The sequence below is a fragment of the Apis mellifera genome, linkage group LG3, assembly GCF_003254395.2.
Source record: "Apis mellifera strain DH4 linkage group LG3, Amel_HAv3.1, whole genome shotgun sequence".
NCBI classification, from domain to species: Eukaryota; Metazoa; Arthropoda; class Insecta; order Hymenoptera; family Apidae; genus Apis; species Apis mellifera.
Window position 1 is genome coordinate 4,547,770 of NC_037640.1, and position 20,649 is coordinate 4,568,418.

Below are 20,649 nucleotides of genomic sequence, written 5' to 3' on the forward strand. Positions count from 1 at the left end.
TTGAAATATCAAATATACATCTAATTACATTAGTCACATTTAGAAAGCATAAAGCTTTGAGATGCAAATTGATATTCCGTTCCCTTACATCAAAATTATACGGTATTAAATTCTAATTATTTTTACTTAACATTCATTTTAAAAGAAACAATTTTGTATAGAGTTAAATAGTATCTTAAAAGTATCTCAAATTACACGTTAGTATCTTCAAAAATTATATAATTATATTAATGTTCTAATTTCCTTTAGTATACCTCATCATCGAGCAATATACTCATGTCAAGGTCACGTATATTGTCCTCCATACTTGTCCCAAGTTTTACGTCCGGAATCAAAGAAACGGAACACGAAATGGTTGTATTCCAACTTGTAAATTTCATCGCTGCCAGGATGTTCTCTACTGTAGGAGAATCCGTAGGAGAGACGTCCCGTCATCGACCTTGAAAACTCAGGTCAGAGAACCGAGAGAGGTTTCGCCTTGGGTAATCGGTGCCGCGGATTCGAAAACTAGGCCTGTGCCTGCGGTGGCGGTGACGTCGTCATCAGTACACATCGCGATATATACGGTGAACGAATCATGGGAAGAGGTGAAGAGACGACAAGGACGAGAAGACGAGAGTGGAGGAGTGTAAGTAGATGCGGATAAGACAGAGGTGGTGAGCATTTGAAAGAAGAAGAAAGATAGAAAGAAGAAAAGAAATACATGCATAATGTTAAATGGAGGAAAAGAGAAAGAGAGATAGCGCGTTCGCGGTAACGAAACAAATAGGCCGGCGACTTTCACCACGTATCCAAGAACGGCTATACAACACACAGGCAATAGGCCGAGCGCTCTTGGCCCAAACCACTTGAGTATGAGGTGTACCCTCGCTCACCGTTCTCGATGTCCTCGCAGTGGGGGGAATCCTGCTCGAAGCCACCAGACACGAGGCATACCCTGAGAGCCAGAGCGAACGGACCTCGATTCTTTTTCTTTCATCCGTATATCGCACGTGTTGTCTCTGTTCTCCGTGATAGCCCGGTTACAGACACACGGTGGCATATCCACGACGGTATATCCACGACACGGAAAGTGTCATTTCCTCGCCCTCCTTTTTTTTTTTTCTTCTTTCGCTCAACTCTTCTTGGTAAACAATTTTTTAAATTATTTTGTCTCTGTCGCGGTGCGTGTACCTCATCTTATATGCCTTCCTCATAACTGTTCCTCTTCTACACGTTAGTATACTTAAAGATCGTTCTACCAAAGCAGAAACATATTTCGCCGGGATATGCACACCTTCCATACAATTTGAATCTAAAGCATCGGATAATAGTGATTGTTTAGTGTGCCAGAAGCGGGACCAAGTGGTGATAGACGAAAACATTAAAAGAAATGCACGGGTGCGTGTTGCGGATTCGTTGACGATGACACGACGACGACCACCGAGATCAGATTCAAACTGGATCTATCTGTTAATCTTGCTGCTTTGGCTCGTCCTGCCTATTAAGACCGGTACAATGCTCATGACTTTTACTTTATCATGTTAAATTGTTTAGTGTACGCGTGCGATTCCGTTATGCGCTCAAACAAGTTCAAGACGAAAGTGTATTAAAAGTGAAAATATAGAGCAACGATGTTCTATTGGAGAGGTTTTTTTTTTTTAGTATTTTTTAATTGGAACAATGATGCATCATTTTTTAGCATTGACACATTAGAAGTAGATCTATTTGAAATAGAATTTTTTTGTATTTTCAATAGAAATAGTTGATTTAGCTTTGAAACGAATATTCAGATTGTCTTTTATCTTAATTATCTAAAATCTATAATAAACAAATTCTGAATAGAAACAATATTTGGGAATAGAATTTTAAATTGAATATTAATTCTTAATCTTCTTTGTTGGTACATGTAGTAATTTTGAAAATGAATGATATATTAGATTATTAGTTTATTATTAGTATTAGTTAAAACATATGTTGATTTTGATTATGTCATATGAATAAGTATTTAATTTTTACAGTTAAAAAAATTTTTATTTAATTTTTGTCACCAGCTCTAAATAAAACAAATTAAAGGTAGTTTCCAATAGCAATGTTAATAATATATTAATTCTTGGGCTTTGCACATTCATTTGTAATTAGTAAATAAAAAAACTCCGTCGATCGTAAATTAGACGTTGATAGCCGGATCTGTTTAAATATCTGAGCCGCGATCTCCTCTGTAGCTAAAGAATAATTTATGTGTATAGTCAGCCTAAGCGATTATCACGTTATATGTTTAAACTAACTAATCAATCTTTTCAAAAATAGTGGCAAAAATAAACGAATAATTTTCTTTTTTAAAAGCTTCACGATTCTAAGAAATAATTCATACTTCAATGGTACAAGCCATTGATGATTCATTGTATATTAAAAGTTTATTGATTTATTTAATTAAAGATTTTCACCAATTATTAAATAACTGCTATATAACAATCTTGAATTCTTTTATGATGATCGATTTTAAAAAAAGGTTTTAAAAATAATTGATATTTTATTGATAAAAATTTATATTTTCTTGTTGATCATAAATAACATTTTTCTCATGTTGCAGGAGTAGTGCACAGTTATGCAGATAAACAGAGGTACGATGGATGGTACAACAATCTGGCTCATCCGGATTGGGGATCGATTGGCAAGTAGTTCAAATAGCATTGCTTTGTTATTTTGTCAACGACAAGCACGACATGTGTGTTGATTTGTTTAGTTTTATTGTTCTGTTTAAATTTGTTTTACTTAAAATGATGCATTTGTTTTACTTAAAATAATGCATTGAAAATTATTACAATTTAAGATATAGTAAAACACAGTAATTATCATGAATATATAATTGTCATGAATATTTTTTTATTGACATTGTGATGCGACTCGAATTGCAATAGCGTATAAAACCAATAGTGCATAAAGTGAAACGCGAAAAAAAATTGCTATTTTGTTTCAATATAGGTCGATATAAAATAGCCAATAAAAATTTTAATAGAGAAAGAATGTGATTAGCTCAACAAAAATATTATGGTTCTTTAAACATGAAAATCATTTTATTCCTTGATCATATCTACTATTAATGTATCTATTTAACATGAATTATAATAGTAATGTCTTGCATAATGCTTAGCATAATATCCTATCTTAATGCATATATAATAATAATAATAAAATTTAATGTTAAATTATATTTATATAATTTGATAGATAAATACTTGTAACAAAATGTAATTTTAAATAAAAGTAATTTTAAGTAATAGACTTAACATGTTTTTTACATCCGTAGACAGCAGGCTGATACGAAAGATGCCAGCAGCTTATTCTGATGGAGTTTATATGTTAGCTGGCCAGGATAGACCGTCTCCAAGGAAGCTTAGTCAGCTTTTCATGCAGGGTGACGATGGTCTGCCATCCGTTAAAAATAGGACAGCACTATTTGCGTTCTTTGGTAAGAATCAAAGCTGGAAATTTTTTAAAAATAATTATGGGATAGAGAAATGATATAAATGATATTGTTTGTAATTTTAGGTAATTAATAATTATGAATAATTATGAGTAAAATTGAATTGAAAAGAAAAAATATATATGCTTACAAATATTAAAATAAATTAATATAATATTTTAAATGATTATGGATCTTAAATAACTTTTTTATATTTATTTTATTTAGAGAAAATATACTTATATTTTCATAGAATTAATTATTACTTATATTATTATATTATTATAGAATAATTACTATTTTTAATTATTATTATTCTATCACTTATTCAAAATTAAAATTTGTCATTCATATAAAGAAAAGTAATTTCTATTTACAAAACGTTTAATTATATTTATCTTTCATGCAAATGTTCTATTAATCATTTTGCATGATTTATTTAGTTTTTGCAAAGATTTCAGAGGCAAAAATACATGATGCAAAATATTGACATAGCTTCTTACATAAAAATATCATGTTAATAAAAAAATATTAATAAAAATATCGAAGATATAAAAAAATTAGTATTTGCAAACATTTAAAATGAATCAGATAATAATAGAATATTATTAATAGAATATTGTAAAATTAGGAAAAAAAATTAGTATGGCTAACGGTGTACCTATTCGATATTATTACAATATTGCGCAAACTGTAACGCGTCTGAGAGTTGGAATAGCATGAGGTACAAGGAACTTTTTGATCTACTTTTCACGCTAAAATATTCCGTAATAGCGTGAATATAGTGAAATTTGGTTCATGTAATTCAAATTAGGAAATATTAATTTAGATAATTCATATAGATATATTTTCATGTTAAAGAAGATAAATATAGAAAACAAGATCCATTTTTATTTAAAATATAATACATACTATATATGATTATGGGTGATTATGAAAATAAAAATCAGTCTAAGAAATTGAAAAGATTAATTTTTAAAATTGTTATTTTTATTTCTAAATTTATCAGATTAAAATTAAATTTTGTTGAAATTTTATAGATAATAATAGATTTTAAAAAATGACAATGAGAGAACTCTTTTTTGATAAGATCTATCAGAAAAATTCATCATACACACGTGCGTTTAAACAAATTTTGATTTTATTACTTTTCAATGGATTTATTATATTTACTTTATGATTTTATGCACGTTATTATTCTTGGCAACTTGTAATCATCATTTTCCAGTTTATCAAGCATTATGGCAAAATTAGAATTGAGTAGGCGGATTCAATTTCTGCATTGGAATATAATTACAACAAAGATTGTAAAATTGTAAATCAAGTTCTTTTGTCTGAAAACATATAATATTATTATCAAATGGTTTTTGGAATAAATTTTCTTAATTTGCATAAAATCCTCAAATTTATCAAATGTACTTGCTTATCAACATTTAATAAATATTTGATAACTTAATTAATCTCTTGAGTTATTAAGAGCTTACTAAATCTCATTTAAATCTTGTTACAATATTACAATATTACAATTCAGGTTTAGAATAAATACAATATTTACATTTTTTTAAGATTAAAAAAATACTTTTAAAAATTAATCATAAAAAAATAAATCACAAGTTATAAATTCTTTTACGATGATTTTTTAGTTCTTACTCATTGTTGAAACACGCGAACAGAACAAAAGAAAATGATTATCTAAAAAAGTAAACATATATTAAATTAAATAAGTAAATTTCAAGTTAAATCTATTGTGCACAAATGATCAAAATTAAATAAAATAATATTATAAAAATATATTATTTATATATAATATAAACGCGTTTCTGAATAGCTGAATAAAAATTAACATTAATAATAAAAACATTTTCATGCACGTAAAATCGTTTCAAAAAATCTCAGAATTTAATTCAGAATTTACGAATTTCAATTATCTTCTATTTATACTTGTGTGCCTATAAATATAAAGCAAAAATATAAAGATAAAAATAAAATGAAACAAAAAACGAGAAAAATGTAAGATGTAAAATTCTCCGATAATTCGAAGTAAAAACGTGGATAATCTCAAGTGTCCTCCACTTTGCCCCAAAAATGTGGGGCATCACGCGTTAAAGTGGAATGAACAAACATGGTGAGACTCGACAGGGAAAAGCGTGGCCGATTCTCGAAAGAGGCGGAAAGTAAAAACTGGGCCAGTCCCCTGGATTCCATCCGTGTCGATTTTTTCTTTCTTTCTTTCTTTCTTTTTTTTTTTTTTTTTTTTATCGACGACCAGTGGTACGGAAGCGACCGGAGAAAAAGTAAATCCTTCGAGTAGAACCGGTCCCGGTGTTTGCAACTTCTCTTCCTTGAGAGCAATAAATACCTCGATCGGTGTACATCGAATACCGCATACGGAATCGTTTCAGGGCAACTGGTCACGTCGGAGATAATCATGGCCAGCGAAAGTGGCTGCCCCATAGAGTACCATCGAATCGACGTGGACAAATGTGATCCGGTTTTCGACAAGGAGTGCCAAGGTAACAAGTACATTCCCTTCCGTCGGGCGGATTACGATCGACAAACCGGACGCAGCCCTAATAGCCCTCGTGAACAGGTAATTTCTTGCTTTCCCTGATCCCTGATTTATTCTCTTTTCTTTCCGGGTGATAATTTTATCCATGAACGTTGATCTGCAATTATTTAAGATGATTGCGAGTCCTTCTTTTTGATTTTAATTGGAAAATAACTTTATTATTTTTAATTTTATTGAAAAGAGAAAAATAAAATTGGGTGGAATTTGAATGGCCAATGGTGTTGTCTGTTAAAAGATAGAGTTGGAGAATTTTTGGATACAAAGATGGTAATAAGAATCTTGAATTTAATTTAAATTTGATTTGAATATTTTATTATATAAACATTGTGAAAGTTTTAAAGAAAGAACTTTACATAGTAAAGTTTTTAAATAATAATAAAATTAAATGATGCAATCTATTTTCCTTTCGAATTGTACTTTTATTACAGTAGTTTTTCATAATTGTTAAATTTCTGAATTACTTACTACAAAAATTCCCAGAAGTATAGTAAAATGGAATTATTAAAGAAGAATGAAGAGTTAAAGATTTTATAAAAAATTTATACGACCTGTTTCTGAAACAAGATGAGTTATTTTTAACGATGGAGAAAGTAATGGTCATTAAGAGCTCTGTAAGCTGTTTCTTACCCTTTCTTTCAGCGTATCACATAATTACTGACCAAAGCACGTCGAACATTTTTCATGAGAAAACATGTCACGTATATGCTTTTTAATACTACAAATAAATATAATATAATATAATATAGTATAATGTAATTCAATGTAAATTCATAGAAACTTTTTCATTTCTAATATCAGAATTTCTACTCATTTATTTTTATTGTTAAACTTGTAATTAAAAGAATGAAATTTAAACAAAGATTTTTTTTCCTTCTTCATATATAATTTCTACTTTTTATGTATTTTATATATTTTTGCATTTTATACAAAATTTTCTTATCTTCTGTATTGTTTTATATTTTCAACACTTTGGACCACCATGCTGGTCCCCCATGATTGAATCTTTCACGATAATTTCTTTTTTTGAAATCTTATTTTATTATATATGTTTAAAAATCTTTTAACATTAAACATTTATAATTTTAATTAATTATACTACATAGATATTCTAAATAAATAAATCATGAAATAATTAAAACACTGTTTCGCTCAAATTTCACATACGAAAATGAAATTGCTTTTGAATCAATTATATGAGACTAAGTACGAATATATTATGAGCATCGAAAATCGTTCAAATACTGGGAAATAAATCGTGAAAAGTAGCTCTGAATACGTGAGGTTGCAGATAAACAAAGTGACGAGCTGGATCGATGGTAGCTTCGTTTATTCGAGCAGTGAAGCATGGGCGAATACCATGAGATCGTTTAAAAATGGGAGCCTCCTCATGGAGCCAACCAGGAAATTCCCTGTAAGGAACACGATGCGTGCCCCACTTTTCAATCATGCTGTTCCACACGTTATGAGAATGCTCAGCCCGGAACGCCTTTACCGTGAGTTTCTCTCCTTTTATTTCTTTTGCACGTGACAATTTTCAATAATTTTTTTCACGATAAAAAAGAAAAAATCGTTCAGTTCTTGGAGATCCACGAACAAATCAACATCCCCCACTATTGGCTCTCGGAATATTGTTTTATCGGTGGCACAATGTGATTGCTGCTCGTATTCAACTGGAGAATCCGACTATGTCCGATGAGGATATCTTTCAGAAAGCAAGACGTGTCGTTATAGGGACGCTTCAGGTAAAAATCTTTTATACCTTTTAAATTTTGTATTATAAGTATCTTCAGTTTCGATAATATTAATTAATACTATTTGATTCAATTATAAATTCATCCTTCTCAAAATTTACACCATAAATTGTCATCCTGTCATTGTAATGCAAGTAATGTTATATTATTTTTTGCAACTGTATACTGGTTGATGTAACTCGATATACTTAATTTTACTTCAGAATTGATATAAACTCACTTCAAGATTAATATAAACCTTGATGATCCTTTATTAAAATCTTTGAATATGGTCCTTATATCATTTAAACATATTGCACATGTTATATATTTAGAACTTCTTTCTTTAATTTTGTTTTCTTTTTTTTTTTTAATTGCAGAATATCATTTTGTACGAGTATATTCCTATACTTTTGAACGAGGATCTGCCACCTTATACAGGATACAAGTCGGATCTTCATCCTGGCATCAGCCACATATTTCAGAGCGCAGCTTTCCGGTTTGGGCACACTTTGATACCGCCTGGATTGTACCGTCGAGATGAAAATTGCGAATACAGAAGAACAAATACCGATCAACCTGCGATTAGACTCTGTTCCACCTGGTGGGATTCTAATGTAATTATTAAAATATTATTATATTGAATTTATCTTTTATTTATTATCGTTTGTTGTAACTTTAAAAAGATAATTATTTTTTAAGGAGAATGACCTAACTTAAATGTAATTATACGTATATATTATAGGAAGTATTAACTAATAGCACAATAGAAGAACTTCTCATGGGTATGACTTCGCAAATAGCAGAGAAAGAGGACAATCTTCTCGGCACTGATATCAGAAACAATTTATTTGGCCCCATGGAATTTTCGAGACGAGATTTAGGGGCTTTGAACATTATGCGAGGCAGGGACAACGGGCTTCCAGATTACAACACAGCCAGGGCACATTTCAAACTACCGCGAAAGAAGACTTGGAACGAAATCAATCCAGAATTGTTTAATAAAAATCCTTCGTTATTGCGCACGTTAGTCGAAATCCATTCGAATAATTTGAACAATATGGATGTTTACGTCGGCGGGATGCTGGAGTCCAGTGCAGGTCCTGGAGAACTTTTCTCTACTGTGATAAAGGAGCAATTTCTTCGTTTGAGAGATTCTGATAGATTTTGGTTTGAAAATGAAGAGAATGGGTAAATCATGTGTCATCTAATAATCCTGATTCATATATAAAACATATTGAAAATATACATGAATTATATAAAATTTTGTAGTACATAAACATCTATAATATATCTATCCCAAACATATATTATAGATCTAAATTTCGTTTCAGAATTTTTACAAGAAGCGAGATAGCAGATATTCGTCGAATTACTTTATGGGATGTAATAGTAAACGCGACAGGAATACCAGCGGACTCGATTCAAAGGAAAGTATTCACCTGGGAGGAAGGAGATCCCTGCCCCCAACCCTATCAACTAAATTCAACGATGTTGGAACCCTGCGTCCCATTACAACGTTACGACTACTTCGAGGTGATTAGTATTCCTTATATCCCATTCTGGTACATTATTCAACATCTATCTTCCTGCAATTTCACATTCCCCCCCTTGATCACCTTATACGTCTTAAAACTATGTGGATCCACTCCATTATAGGGAAGCGAGCTGGTGTACATATACGCGTGTGTTTTTCTCGGGTTTGTACCGATTCTTTGCGCCGGTGCCGGTTACGGTCTGGTCAAGCTTCAGAATCGGCGAAGGAGGCGATTGAAAATTCTCCAAGAGGCGATACAGAAAAGAAACGATGGCAAGATCTGCGTGGACAAGATGATCGTGCGCGAATGGCTGCACGCGAATCATCGCCGTTTGGTCAAGGTGAAATTTGGGCCGGAAGCGGCATTGCACATCGTCGATCGCAAAGGCGAGAAACTGCGCACATTCGATTTCAACGACGTTAACACGGTCACGATGGAAGAATCGCAGGTGATTACGAAAAAGCCAGCCTTCATTCTTTATTTATATATGAAATTTCAAAGGAAAATCTTAGTCAAGAGATCTCTATACGGAAATTTCTTAATTGTGTAACACAAGTAAGGAAATACTAATACGTGGAAAATTTTTCAAGACTGGTTCTATGGAATGGTTCACCGAATTCGACGGACCGGATTGATACACTGAAACCGGTGTATCAACTCCACGCTTTCGTGGATTTAAAAATTGAAATGAAAATTAATTAAACGAAGTTACAGTAACTAAAGTTATTGTTAAAATAATTAATTGTTAATTACATTCTCTATCTTATATTCAATCCCTGATAATAATTAATCATTGATGTCAATCAATGAATAATTTATCCTTGACCGTTAATTAATAATGTATGATTATTAATTAAAAATTAGCATTAACTTGTGTTCTTCACAATCGTATCTACAATAATAATTGTGTGTTTATATAGGAGAATGAAAATGGTCATCGTAAGCCATTGGTTCTGTTGAGAATACCGCGAGACTACGACCTTGTCCTTGAACTCGATTCACTGGCCTCGCGTAGAAAGTTCATTGCGAAACTGGAGGCATTTCTGGCGTCCCATAAGAAGCACTTCACACTGTCCCAAGTGAGCCGGGACATTATGCTTGCAAAAGCGGAAACGAAGGAACGCCGCCAGAAAAAATTGGAACAAGTATTATTATATTTTTTTTTTTTTCTTTCCCTCCTTCTTTCCTTCCTTCTCAAGAAATCAATTCCTTTTAATGGTAACGTACCATTTCCTGCTTCACCGCTATGTAATACCAGTTTTTTCCCCTTTTATGACAGTTCTTTAGGGAAGCTTATGCTTTGACGTTTGGTCTACGACCTGGTGAAAGGCGGCGACGATCCGAGGATAGCGACAGCGGTGAAGTCGTTACCGTGATGAGGACGTCGCTTTCTAAAAGCGAATTTGCGAGTGCGCTTGGAATGCGTGCGGACGCCGTTTTCGTGAAGAAAATGTTTAATATCGTCGATAAGGACAGAGATGGTCGTATTTCGTTCCAGGTAATGAAAATTAAATATTTGGGAAATGATCTTTATATGTAACTTTTGTAATCTTTTGTATTCACTTTATCAATGTTAGTGTCTATCATTCATATTGCAATATTTTGTATGAATTTTACATGAGAGTTTCTCCTACTTCCTGTTAACAGAGATTGGTAAACTTCTTCTATTCTCTTGAGGCTAAATATTTCAATAATTTTTAATGAGGATATTGTGCAAAATTAAGAAAGAAAATGATGGGAAAAATGAGAGTAGAAAAATTAATAATAAAAAAAAGAAAGAGAAAGAAAAGAAATTGATTAAAATTTTAGAAAACTAATAAAGATATAAAAAATAAAAGAATTAGTACAAGATTATTGTTTTTTTAGGAATTTTTGGACACCGTTTTGCTATTCTCGCGAGGAAAAACTGAGGATAAATTGAGAATTATCTTCGATATGTGTGACAAAGACTGTAATGGTGTTATCGACAAGGAGGAATTATCAGAAATGCTTCGATCCTTGGTAGAAATTGCACGTACCACCAGCCTGTCGGACGATCATGTCACAGAATTAATCGATGGAATGTTTCAAGTATACTTTCAGTTCTAAAATGGCATTGTTAAATTATCCGTATCCAAAGGCATGATTACACTTTAAATCGATTTGTTTCAGGATGCCGGTCTCGAGAGAAAGGATTACCTTACGTATAACGATTTCAAGTTGATGATGAAAGAGTACAAAGGCGATTTCGTGGCAATCGGTCTTGATTGCAAAGGCGCGAAGCAAAATTTCCTCGACACATCAACAAACGTAGCTCGCATGACGAGTTTCCATATTGATCAACTTCCACCTGAGGACTCGAAGACTTGGGCTCAAAAACAGTGGGACGCCATTTCGACATTTCTCGAGGAAAACCGACAGAATATTTTTTATTTATTTGTTTTTTATGTCACAACCATTGCTTTGTTCGTTGAAAGATTCATATGTGAGCTCGTATATTCTTCATTATTTCACTCTTCACATTGCGAAAGATCTTGATTAACTAAATTATTTTAAATTTCAGATTACTCTTTCATGGCTGAGCATACGGATTTGAGGCATATCATGGGAGTTGGAATCGCCATAACTAGAGGATCTGCAGCAGCATTGTCTTTCTGTTATAGTCTGCTACTTTTGACCATGTCTCGCAATCTTTTGACCAAACTTAAAGAATTTTCTATTCAACAATATATTCCACTCGATTCACACATACAATTTCATAAAATCGCTGCGTGCACTGCATTGTTCTTCTCTGTTTTGCACACCGTGGGACACATGGTTAATTTTTATCACGTGTCGACTCAACCATTAGCTCATCTTCGATGCTTGACCAGCGAACTTAGCTTCCCAAGCGATGCTCGGCTAACCATTTCGTTTTGGCTTTTTAGAACTGTAACAGGTAACTAGTTGACTTTGATATCCATGATAAAATATCGTATAATTATTAAATTTGTTGTTCTTTTTAACGCAGGTTTGACTGGAATTTTATTATTTATTGTAATGACGATAATATTTGTTTTTGCTCATCCAACTATTCGCCAGAAAGCATACAAGTTCTTTTGGTCTACACATAGCTTATATGTAGTATTATACGCATTGTGTTTGATACACGGTTTGGCTCGTTTGACTGGTTCTCCACGATTTTGGATTTTCTTTGTTGGACCTGCTATTATTTATTCTTTAGATAAGGTAAATTGAATAATTATTTTCACATGTAAAAATCATCGTCTTTCTATTAATTATTTTCCTTTTCAATCATTTTTTATCCATTATATAACAAATAATCTTATTATTATTATTATTCTTTAGGTAGTAAGTCTTCGTACTAAATATATGGCGTTGGACATTATAGAAACGGAATTACTTCCTTCCGACGTAATTAAAATCAAATTCTACAGACCGCCAAATTTGAAATATTTATCTGGTCAATGGGTTCGTCTTTCCTGTACCGCCTTTAGATCGAACGAGTTTCATTCGTTCACTCTAACTTCCGCACCACATGAAAACTTCTTATCGTGTCATATTAAAGCGCAGGGACCATGGACTTGGAAACTTCGTAATTATTTTGATCCTTGTAATTATAATCCAGAGGATGAACATCCAAAAATAAGAATAGAAGGACCATTCGGAGGTGGCAATCAAGATTGGTATAAATTTGAGGTTGCTGTAATGGTTGGTGGAGGTATTGGTGTTACCCCTTATGCCTCCATGTTAAATGATCTCGTGTTTGGAACCTCTACCAATAGATATTCTGGAGTAGCTTGTAAAAAGGTAAGGCTAGCTTGTAAAGGTAAAATTTAATATGAATTAGTTAAAGTTAAATTATAATGTTATTTTTTATTATTATTATATGAAATATTCCAAATAAATTTTTAACAACAGATTAAAATAGAAATTATTATATTTTAATATGTTGTTTTCTTTCTAGGTTTATTTCTTATGGATTTGTCCATCACACAAACATTTTGAATGGTTCATCGACGTACTCAGAGATGTCGAGAGGAAAGATGTTACAGATGTATTAGAAATTCACATATTTATTACACAATTTTTTCACAAGTTCGATTTACGTACAACTATGCTGGTAAGTTGTTGCGTACTTGTGATAATAATTTTGAAATTATTGTATAATCACGCTTCTTTGTTACAGTATATTTGTGAGAATCACTTTCAAAGATTATCTAAAAAAAGTATATTTACTGGGTTAAAAGCAATAAATCATTTTGGTCGACCGGATATGACTTCATTTCTAAAATTTGTTCAGAAGAAGCACAGTTATGTAAGTTCTATAATTGTCTTTGCTTAATTAGTGAGTATAATTAAAACATTGAGATTTAAAATTATAAATTAAAAAGCTTATATTAATGAATATATTTAAATTCAACAATTTGAATGTTTGAATAAATTAAGATATGTATTATTCGCAGGTTAGTAAAATAGGAGTATTTAGTTGCGGGCCTCGACCATTGACGAAGAGCGTAATGTCATCCTGTGACGAAGTGAACAAAGGTCGTCGTTTACCCTATTTCATTCATCACTTCGAAAACTTTGGCTAGTCTGATCAATATTATTAATGAAAGAAAGATAGAAGAAGAAAAACGATGGATTCTATCGTGAATTTCATGCAATTCCATCAAGTGTACATATTTATGCGCGTACGCTTATTTATAACAAGTATTATATTTCTTATTTATAATTACAAAAAAATGAAAAAATATTCCTTTGTTCAGTCACGTTTTGAAATGTCAATGTGAACGCATTATTATTTGTTTCATTCTGACATTGATCAGAACTGATTAAATTGAGGAAGAGAATTCTTAAGAATCATTCATGATTCTCTCTTGAGTTTAGATATTTTTTTTAGATATTTTTTAAACGATTAAATTTATTTAATTGTTTGCAATTTATTAAGAAAATTACAAGAAAATATTTTATTATAAATCACTGTTTATTCCTTTCCTTTCTCCATAGGAATTTTAGAGCTAAATTTATAGTTTTAAATGAACTAAATGTTGAGGAATTTACTAACAATAAAAGGATAAATATAAATAATAATTACAAAAAAAGATTAGCTATTGATAGTTCTACGAGAAGATGATGGAAATGGATAAGACCAATTATTTTTTGATGAATCATTAGATTCATGATGAAATTCTGAAGACTCATGCGACGTATATCCTCGATTTATCACACCTTGTGTTTCCTCTTTGATATCATGTCTATTTTGCAACTTTGACGATAATTGGCTGAAATCATATAAGTTTCATTCATTTAACAAATCTCAAAACATATTATTTCATTGAATAAGACAATTGATCAAACAGAGGAAAAAAAAATGGAACCTTATTATACGATCACCAAATGAATCCTCTATTTTAGGTAGTCTGCGTCTGATATTCCTCGTGTCGAAACTTTCTTCTATAATAACATGTCTATCATATGGTGTATCATAATCAACTTCTAATATGGTGGAAAATTGATGAGGAAAAATCATGTCTATTGCTGTTATCACCACTCCAGCGAATAAACATCCAATACCTAAAGAAAAAAAATTCCTGAAGATCTAAGATCCTATCCCATCAAATTCTATGATACATTTATAAAATATATAAGAGAGCTAACCAGCTAGTAAAACAAGCCAATAATTCCATCCTAGATTAAAAGCAAGAATGGAACCGTCTACATGTGCTATCAGAGGCTCGCAAGGTAAAAGTGCCCAATAAACTAAATTCGTGATTAACATACAGATCCCTGTGAAAATCATTCCATAAGCGCCATATCGTGGCACTACTATTAATAACAGATTCATCATGGCCCAAGAGGCAAAGGACGTCCTAAAAAAAAAAATATAATTAGTCAATGTAAATAAAAAAGAAAGATACAATCAGGATGAAAGAATGAATTAAGTGTGACTCAATGCTAATGGTATTTCGTCGAGACATACCAGAGCATGAGCGATGCGTAGTAGCCAGCCTGCCGATACTTGCTTCCCCAGGAGAAACCTTCTTGGTGAAGACTAAAATATTCGGCTAGAGAAACGATAGGAAAAGGTGCTCCCTGGTTCAGTGCTTGTTTGAAAGCGCTTGTCATCTCTCCTGTGCTTCTCCACCAAAATCTTTCATTGTATTCCACGTCGTCCATTGGATTTTCACTACTTGGTAACACTATATATGGAAATTAATTAAAATAACAAAGGAGAATAATTTACAGTTTAGTTGAAAGACTAAGCTAGATTTCTTTCTTGTTTTTTTTAACGTATCTTGGATACATGTAAATAAAACTTAAATAATTAATACAATCTAAAAAAAAAGAAAAGATTTTGAACAATTAATTGATTATGAAATTATATTTGATTAAATATTATTTAAAATTCAGTTAAAATTATTTTAATTGAAATATATTATATATATAATATCTTTTATAATTTAAGAAATGATCTTAAACGAAATCAAAATCACTTTGCTGTAGTTATGTTTGAATATATCTAAATCTATTTTAAAATAATTTATATACGTCATTCTTGATACTTTTTATAATCGAAAAAGAGACCTTGAACAATTGATTTTGGACGAACAGTAGACTATTATAATCGACTGAAAGGTTTGTTATAAATGACTCACATCTGTACGTGATGTTTATGTGCATCAAACCGATATATCCGCCAATTTCAGCGGCGGTTTTCTGCCTTGAAAATGCACTGTACGTGCTGACGATAGTCGCGGAGCTCGTGTGCCAGGAGGATCCATACTGAGCAACTATAAACGTGGAAAAATAACTTACGTATATATATATAATTCAATGAAAAAAAAAAAGAAAAAAAAATCGCAATTAAACGCGATCAAATAAACCTTGAATCGAGGCTCCAACAAAAAGGCTCAAGGTCACCGTGAGGAACGTGCTAAAACGCTGTGGACGACACAAAAAAAAATTGTAATTCATAATTATATCTATCGATAACACAAGACAATAATAGAAGGGAAAAAGAAAGAAATTAACCTCTTTTCGTATCCCAGGAAATATGACTAAGAATGCGGTGAAAATGGTGCCGAAGACGACGAACACGATCACCAGAGGAACATCTCCCGTGACGGGTGTGCGATTACTGTAACTGTACAACGTGGGTCCACCGTCGATTCGAAATGCGTCGAACCACCCCTTCATCTTCTCGATTCAATCTTCTCTTCGATCCTGAGGGAACCGGCTAGTTCCGGTTCTCTTTGCAAACCGCTTGGCATCAGTGGCTTTCCCTGAACATTCGAATCCAGTTAAATAGAAAACTCTAAATAATAAATTGAACATTGATGCAGTCGAAGCTCTTCTTTTAGAATTATAGTTATACCTTAGGTCGCCTCTGGCTACCAATGTCCAAGGACGATTAATTGTGAAACCGAGGTGCACACGAAACGTGCATCTGAGCCATCAACATGGAAGGCACGAAGGCAGCGCGAACACTAAGGCCCACAGTAGGTTAACGGGTCTTCGAAAGCGATCTCCAGTCATGGAGCGTAGAGGGGACTTGAGAGTTGGTTATTCAAGAGGGGAGTATGAAAGAGAAAGACGGCCAGGTGGGGCTGAGCAAGGAATCGGCCAACCACCACCACCACTCATTCCAAGTGGCCGAGGTGAAGAGGGACAAAAGGTATTCCCGATCAGCTGAGGCAGGAAAACGCGGCTCCGCGCTTTAAAGTGCATGTCTGACGCGTTTTATTTCGGCGGATCGGCGATCGATGATCCCGGATGACGACACGAGACGTGACACGTGAGCGTGGATCGCGAGGTATGCCCGATGGCACGCGGGAGACTTCGATGGCTGCACAAACGGTGACGTCGCCAAGCTCTCCGGAAACTTTTTCGTGTTTCATCACATGTATACCTGAAATAAATCATAGTGAAAAGAAACCACGTTAGATCTTTTGTTTGTTGATCTAAGGTATGCCAAATGTTGAAATTTTTATCTATTTATATATATCTCTAAAAACTGTTAAAACATGTTAAAGATTTTTGTGTAGAAATATAAAAAAGTCTCAATTTCTAGATTGAGATAGAGAGCAAGTAAAGATTGCAAAAAGTTTAGAATAATATATTGTGAATGTATTATTAATATATAATTGTTTCAAGATAAAAAAAAAATATTAATTTAATTTATTACTTGAAATTAAAATTATATATAATTATATTATTATATAGAATTATTTCTTCACAAATTTTGCATTTTATTATGATATTCCATTCAAAGTATTATATTATATAATAGATAATTGAATTTCAGGATATTGAAGATGTTAAAAGAGATTATTAAAATAAGATTTTGATGATCAGATCGAGCAACTTATTCTGTAAACTGTCAATTAAATGATATTCATGCAGTTCATTTTAATTCAAGACAAGCAAATTATAATTTAAAATTATAAAAAAGGAAATGAATAAGATAAATGACATAAATGGCATTGTATGTAATGAATTTCAGAAATAATTAAGATTATTTAAATATTCAATAATAGTTTTGGCTATTAAAGAAAATATTCCAAAATTACATGTTCATTACTTATGAAAGGTCAATACCATTTACTCCATTAAATTCTTCAATTAGATTCATTACTTTATATTTTATTTTAGATCCATCTTTTATAATTCAACTTATGTTCAACTTTATTAACAGAATAACTCTGTTCAATAAAATTTATAAGCAATTATTATTGCCTGGAGATATTTATTGGATTGCTTACCATTCTTCTTATCTCTAATTATTCACCTATAATGTAATTTTTAATATGAAACATAATATTTAAATAAGTCTTTCTTAGAAAGTTTCTTTTCAGTTTCATATATTTTTCATAGCATATTTCATATTTCCTACTGTATATAATGCAATCTTAATTAAATGAGTATATTACTGATATAATAACATTATTATATTTAATAATATTTCAATATAATAATCATCCAATAATCGAATTGAATAGCAGAAACTGTCGGCTAGAACCGACAAACTCTCCAACCGAACTCTCACCTGACTCACATCCTCCTATTCACAATAAAAGCAACCCACGGAATGCTGGTCAACGGAGTTACTGGAACGTAAAATCCCGGATACGAGCTACCGTTTTTCATTGATGCGGCTACGGCCAGGTGTGCCGGTCGCACGAGATGTTGAGGCATCAACTCCACAAAGGCGACGGCGTTTCATAGGCGTGAGGGCAGTGCCAAGAGGTGGACACGCGCGTATCCGTGTCCGGTACCGGAAGTAGCCGCGTATACCGCGATCACTACGTGCACGATAGCGAGGTATGCGTCCAGGCTGGTCCATAGTGCCGGCAATAACTCGGCTGCTATTTCAGGAGGTCTAATTCGAGCCGGGTGACGGTAAGCTTTTAACGGCAGCGCTGCTAGCATCATCCACCGTCGACAGTGCCACCACCACCACCTATGGCACCTCCACCACCACCAGCACCGCCGACGACGACGATAACCACCGGAACGAAGAGTCTGGTGGCAGAGAGGCTGTTCCTCGCGCAGTCTCCCGTGCGCGTAGGCCCCCAATACACCGACACTGCTCCTCTGACCCTTCAAGGTAAACCATATAATCTCTTTTTGCCTTCTAATTGACCCGGTGCTGACAAGTGATGGCGATGTCGTTGCGATGCATTTTTCACTTCACGACGCAGCGACTTCATGTGTAGTTGGATCAGCGTGCAATATTAAAAATTATACAAAAAGTTGTTAAATTGCAAAGAAAAGTTCACCGGTAAAAAACTCGCAACGACGTACCATCGCATATTCGCTCGCAATGGGTCCGAATAATCGAACGACGCTTTGTCATTTTTCATCATATTCTCTGTGGAATATCCGAGCTTCCTTCTCGTCCGTGCATTCGAGATGTGCACGTTGAGGAATAAAAAAAAAATGAACAGTAGAGAAAATAGTAAAGAAAGGGACGGAAGAGATCTCGATTTCGACAGAGAATTTAATTGGTTTAAAATAGAGCAAGAGTTTTAAAGCGGAAGAAGACCCGCCAAGAAAGAGGGACTCGTCATCGCATCGCAATCGATTCCGTTGTGTCGTGTGCTCTTGACGATTGAAACGCGTTTGGATTCATCGTTAACGCGTACGTTGCCAAAATCGGGCAGCTTTCGAGCAACAAACCGCCCGTTTGGCAGACGTCCACGAAGAACAGACCGTGTGGCCGATCGCCTCGAATTTGATCGCTTGTAACAGGCAGTGGAAACGGAAGGTCGCGAGACATATGTGTATTTTGATTAACCTATTAAGAATCAAGCAGTGAGATAAATGTAGAAACGCAATATTAATCATAAAATCAAATCTACTAATAATTAATATGTTATTTTATCCAAGTAATAGATTAATGGATATGGAATGTCCTTTTTTCAAATAAGATTTCATGTATTCTTACTTTTCTTTTTACATTATATATTTAAAATAATTTCTACACATTTTTCTCAGTGGTTAATTAATTGTTACTTCAAATAAGAATTTAAAAATTTCCTTGAATACTATATTCTTAAAGTTTCTTTTAAAATGATTAATACTTGTGATCTTCTCCTTTAAATTTTTATTTTCTTTGAAGTATTTCATGAGGAAAATCTAAATTTATATGACAACTTGTACATTTATATTGGCAAAGAAAAATAATTGGTTATTTCTTTAAATAAAAGATGAAAAAGAATAAAGCAATTTCATCAAAAGATAGAATTCAATAATGTAAAAAGATTGGAAGAGAGATTGCAAATCGAATTTAGAAATAGTAAATAGTAGATTAATTCAACTGGTTGGTCTTTAATGGGTTAATAAATTTGCTAAAGCTCGAGGAAGGCCGATGAAGGTGCTTTCTCGAGGTGGTATCGAAAGCCGTCTACCACGGTGAAACTTCTCTGAACTATTTATAAAGCAATACAGCCTCATGGTAGGACGCAGTTGCCTATCATGGTCGTCTCGCGTGCAAAGCAAACTGACCGGAACTTTCGCCCGCTTTCTCACCCTCGATAGCACCATCGTCTAAACTACACGAGAAGAGTAAATGTTGTTCGTTTCCTATGTTAGAGGATTCTTGCTGAATAACGTTCTTGCCTGGATGTCATTGACATCAGTTTTTCTTAACTTCTAGTGTTAAGAATATATGAATGTGTGTACGTGATGGAATGTGTTGGAAGTAGGAGAGAATATATATATATATATTCCTTTCATAAGTATTGAGACATTTATGAACGAATGAGGTAAACCTGAAAAATCAAATAAAATAATAAAGAATTTGCATGCACTATTATAAATTATAAATTTGTATGTAATTAAAAACTTTAGTCAAGTAGAAAATCAAAATAATTATTTTTATAC

General features: G+C 32.9%; 3 protein-coding genes across 14 annotated transcripts in view; 2 read left to right on the top strand and 1 right to left on the bottom strand.

Moving 5' to 3' along the window:
• On the top strand, nt 1-14,366 carry LOC551970 (dual oxidase). Of its 10 annotated transcripts, none has more exons than XM_026439457.1 (22): nt 1-102; nt 250-628; nt 1,250-1,492; nt 2,573-2,653; nt 3,290-3,451; nt 5,848-6,035; nt 7,303-7,507; nt 7,590-7,756; nt 8,125-8,361; nt 8,490-8,935; nt 9,079-9,280; nt 9,404-9,730; nt 10,203-10,427; nt 10,562-10,780; nt 11,149-11,352; nt 11,434-11,746; nt 11,825-12,199; nt 12,272-12,489; nt 12,610-13,071; nt 13,229-13,384; nt 13,451-13,579; nt 13,728-14,366. In XM_026439457.1, exons 3-22 carry the CDS (start codon nt 1,405-1,407, stop codon nt 13,854-13,856), a joined length of 4,533 nt encoding a protein of 1,510 aa, XP_026295242.1. In that variant the 5' UTR covers nt 1-102; nt 250-628; nt 1,250-1,404; the 3' UTR covers nt 13,857-14,366. The 10 variants fall into 10 exon arrangements, with proteins under 10 accessions (XP_026295242.1, XP_026295245.1, XP_026295246.1 ...); XM_026439460.1 differs by having other exon boundaries at nt 1,314-1,492; XM_026439461.1 differs by having other exon boundaries at nt 1,325-1,492.
• On the bottom strand, nt 14,228-18,741 carry LOC410092 (dual oxidase maturation factor 1). The gene is made up of 9 exons (XM_006560495.3): nt 18,311-18,741; nt 16,640-17,173; nt 16,297-16,547; nt 16,149-16,206; nt 15,921-16,055; nt 15,245-15,464; nt 14,923-15,134; nt 14,643-14,838; nt 14,228-14,546 (listed from the first exon to the last, which is right to left on the bottom strand). The coding sequence occupies exons 3-9, from the start codon at nt 16,459-16,461 to the stop codon at nt 14,369-14,371; spliced, it is 1,164 nt and encodes a 387-aa protein (XP_006560558.2). The 5' UTR covers nt 16,462-16,547; nt 16,640-17,173; nt 18,311-18,741; the 3' UTR covers nt 14,228-14,368.
• Nucleotides 18,471-20,649, top strand: part of LOC413858 — a 15,282-nt gene continuing 13,103 nt past the window's right edge. For 2 of the 3 annotated variants that reach the window (XM_006560498.3, XM_006560497.3), the window contains exon 1: nt 18,697-18,871. In XM_006560498.3, the coding sequence (XP_006560561.2) occupies nt 18,727-18,871 (145 nt within the window). In that variant the 5' untranslated portion in view covers nt 18,697-18,726. Of the gene's footprint in view, nt 18,586-18,638; nt 18,872-20,649 lie in introns of those variants that run through there. The other variant, XM_026439465.1, reaches the window with a different exon arrangement.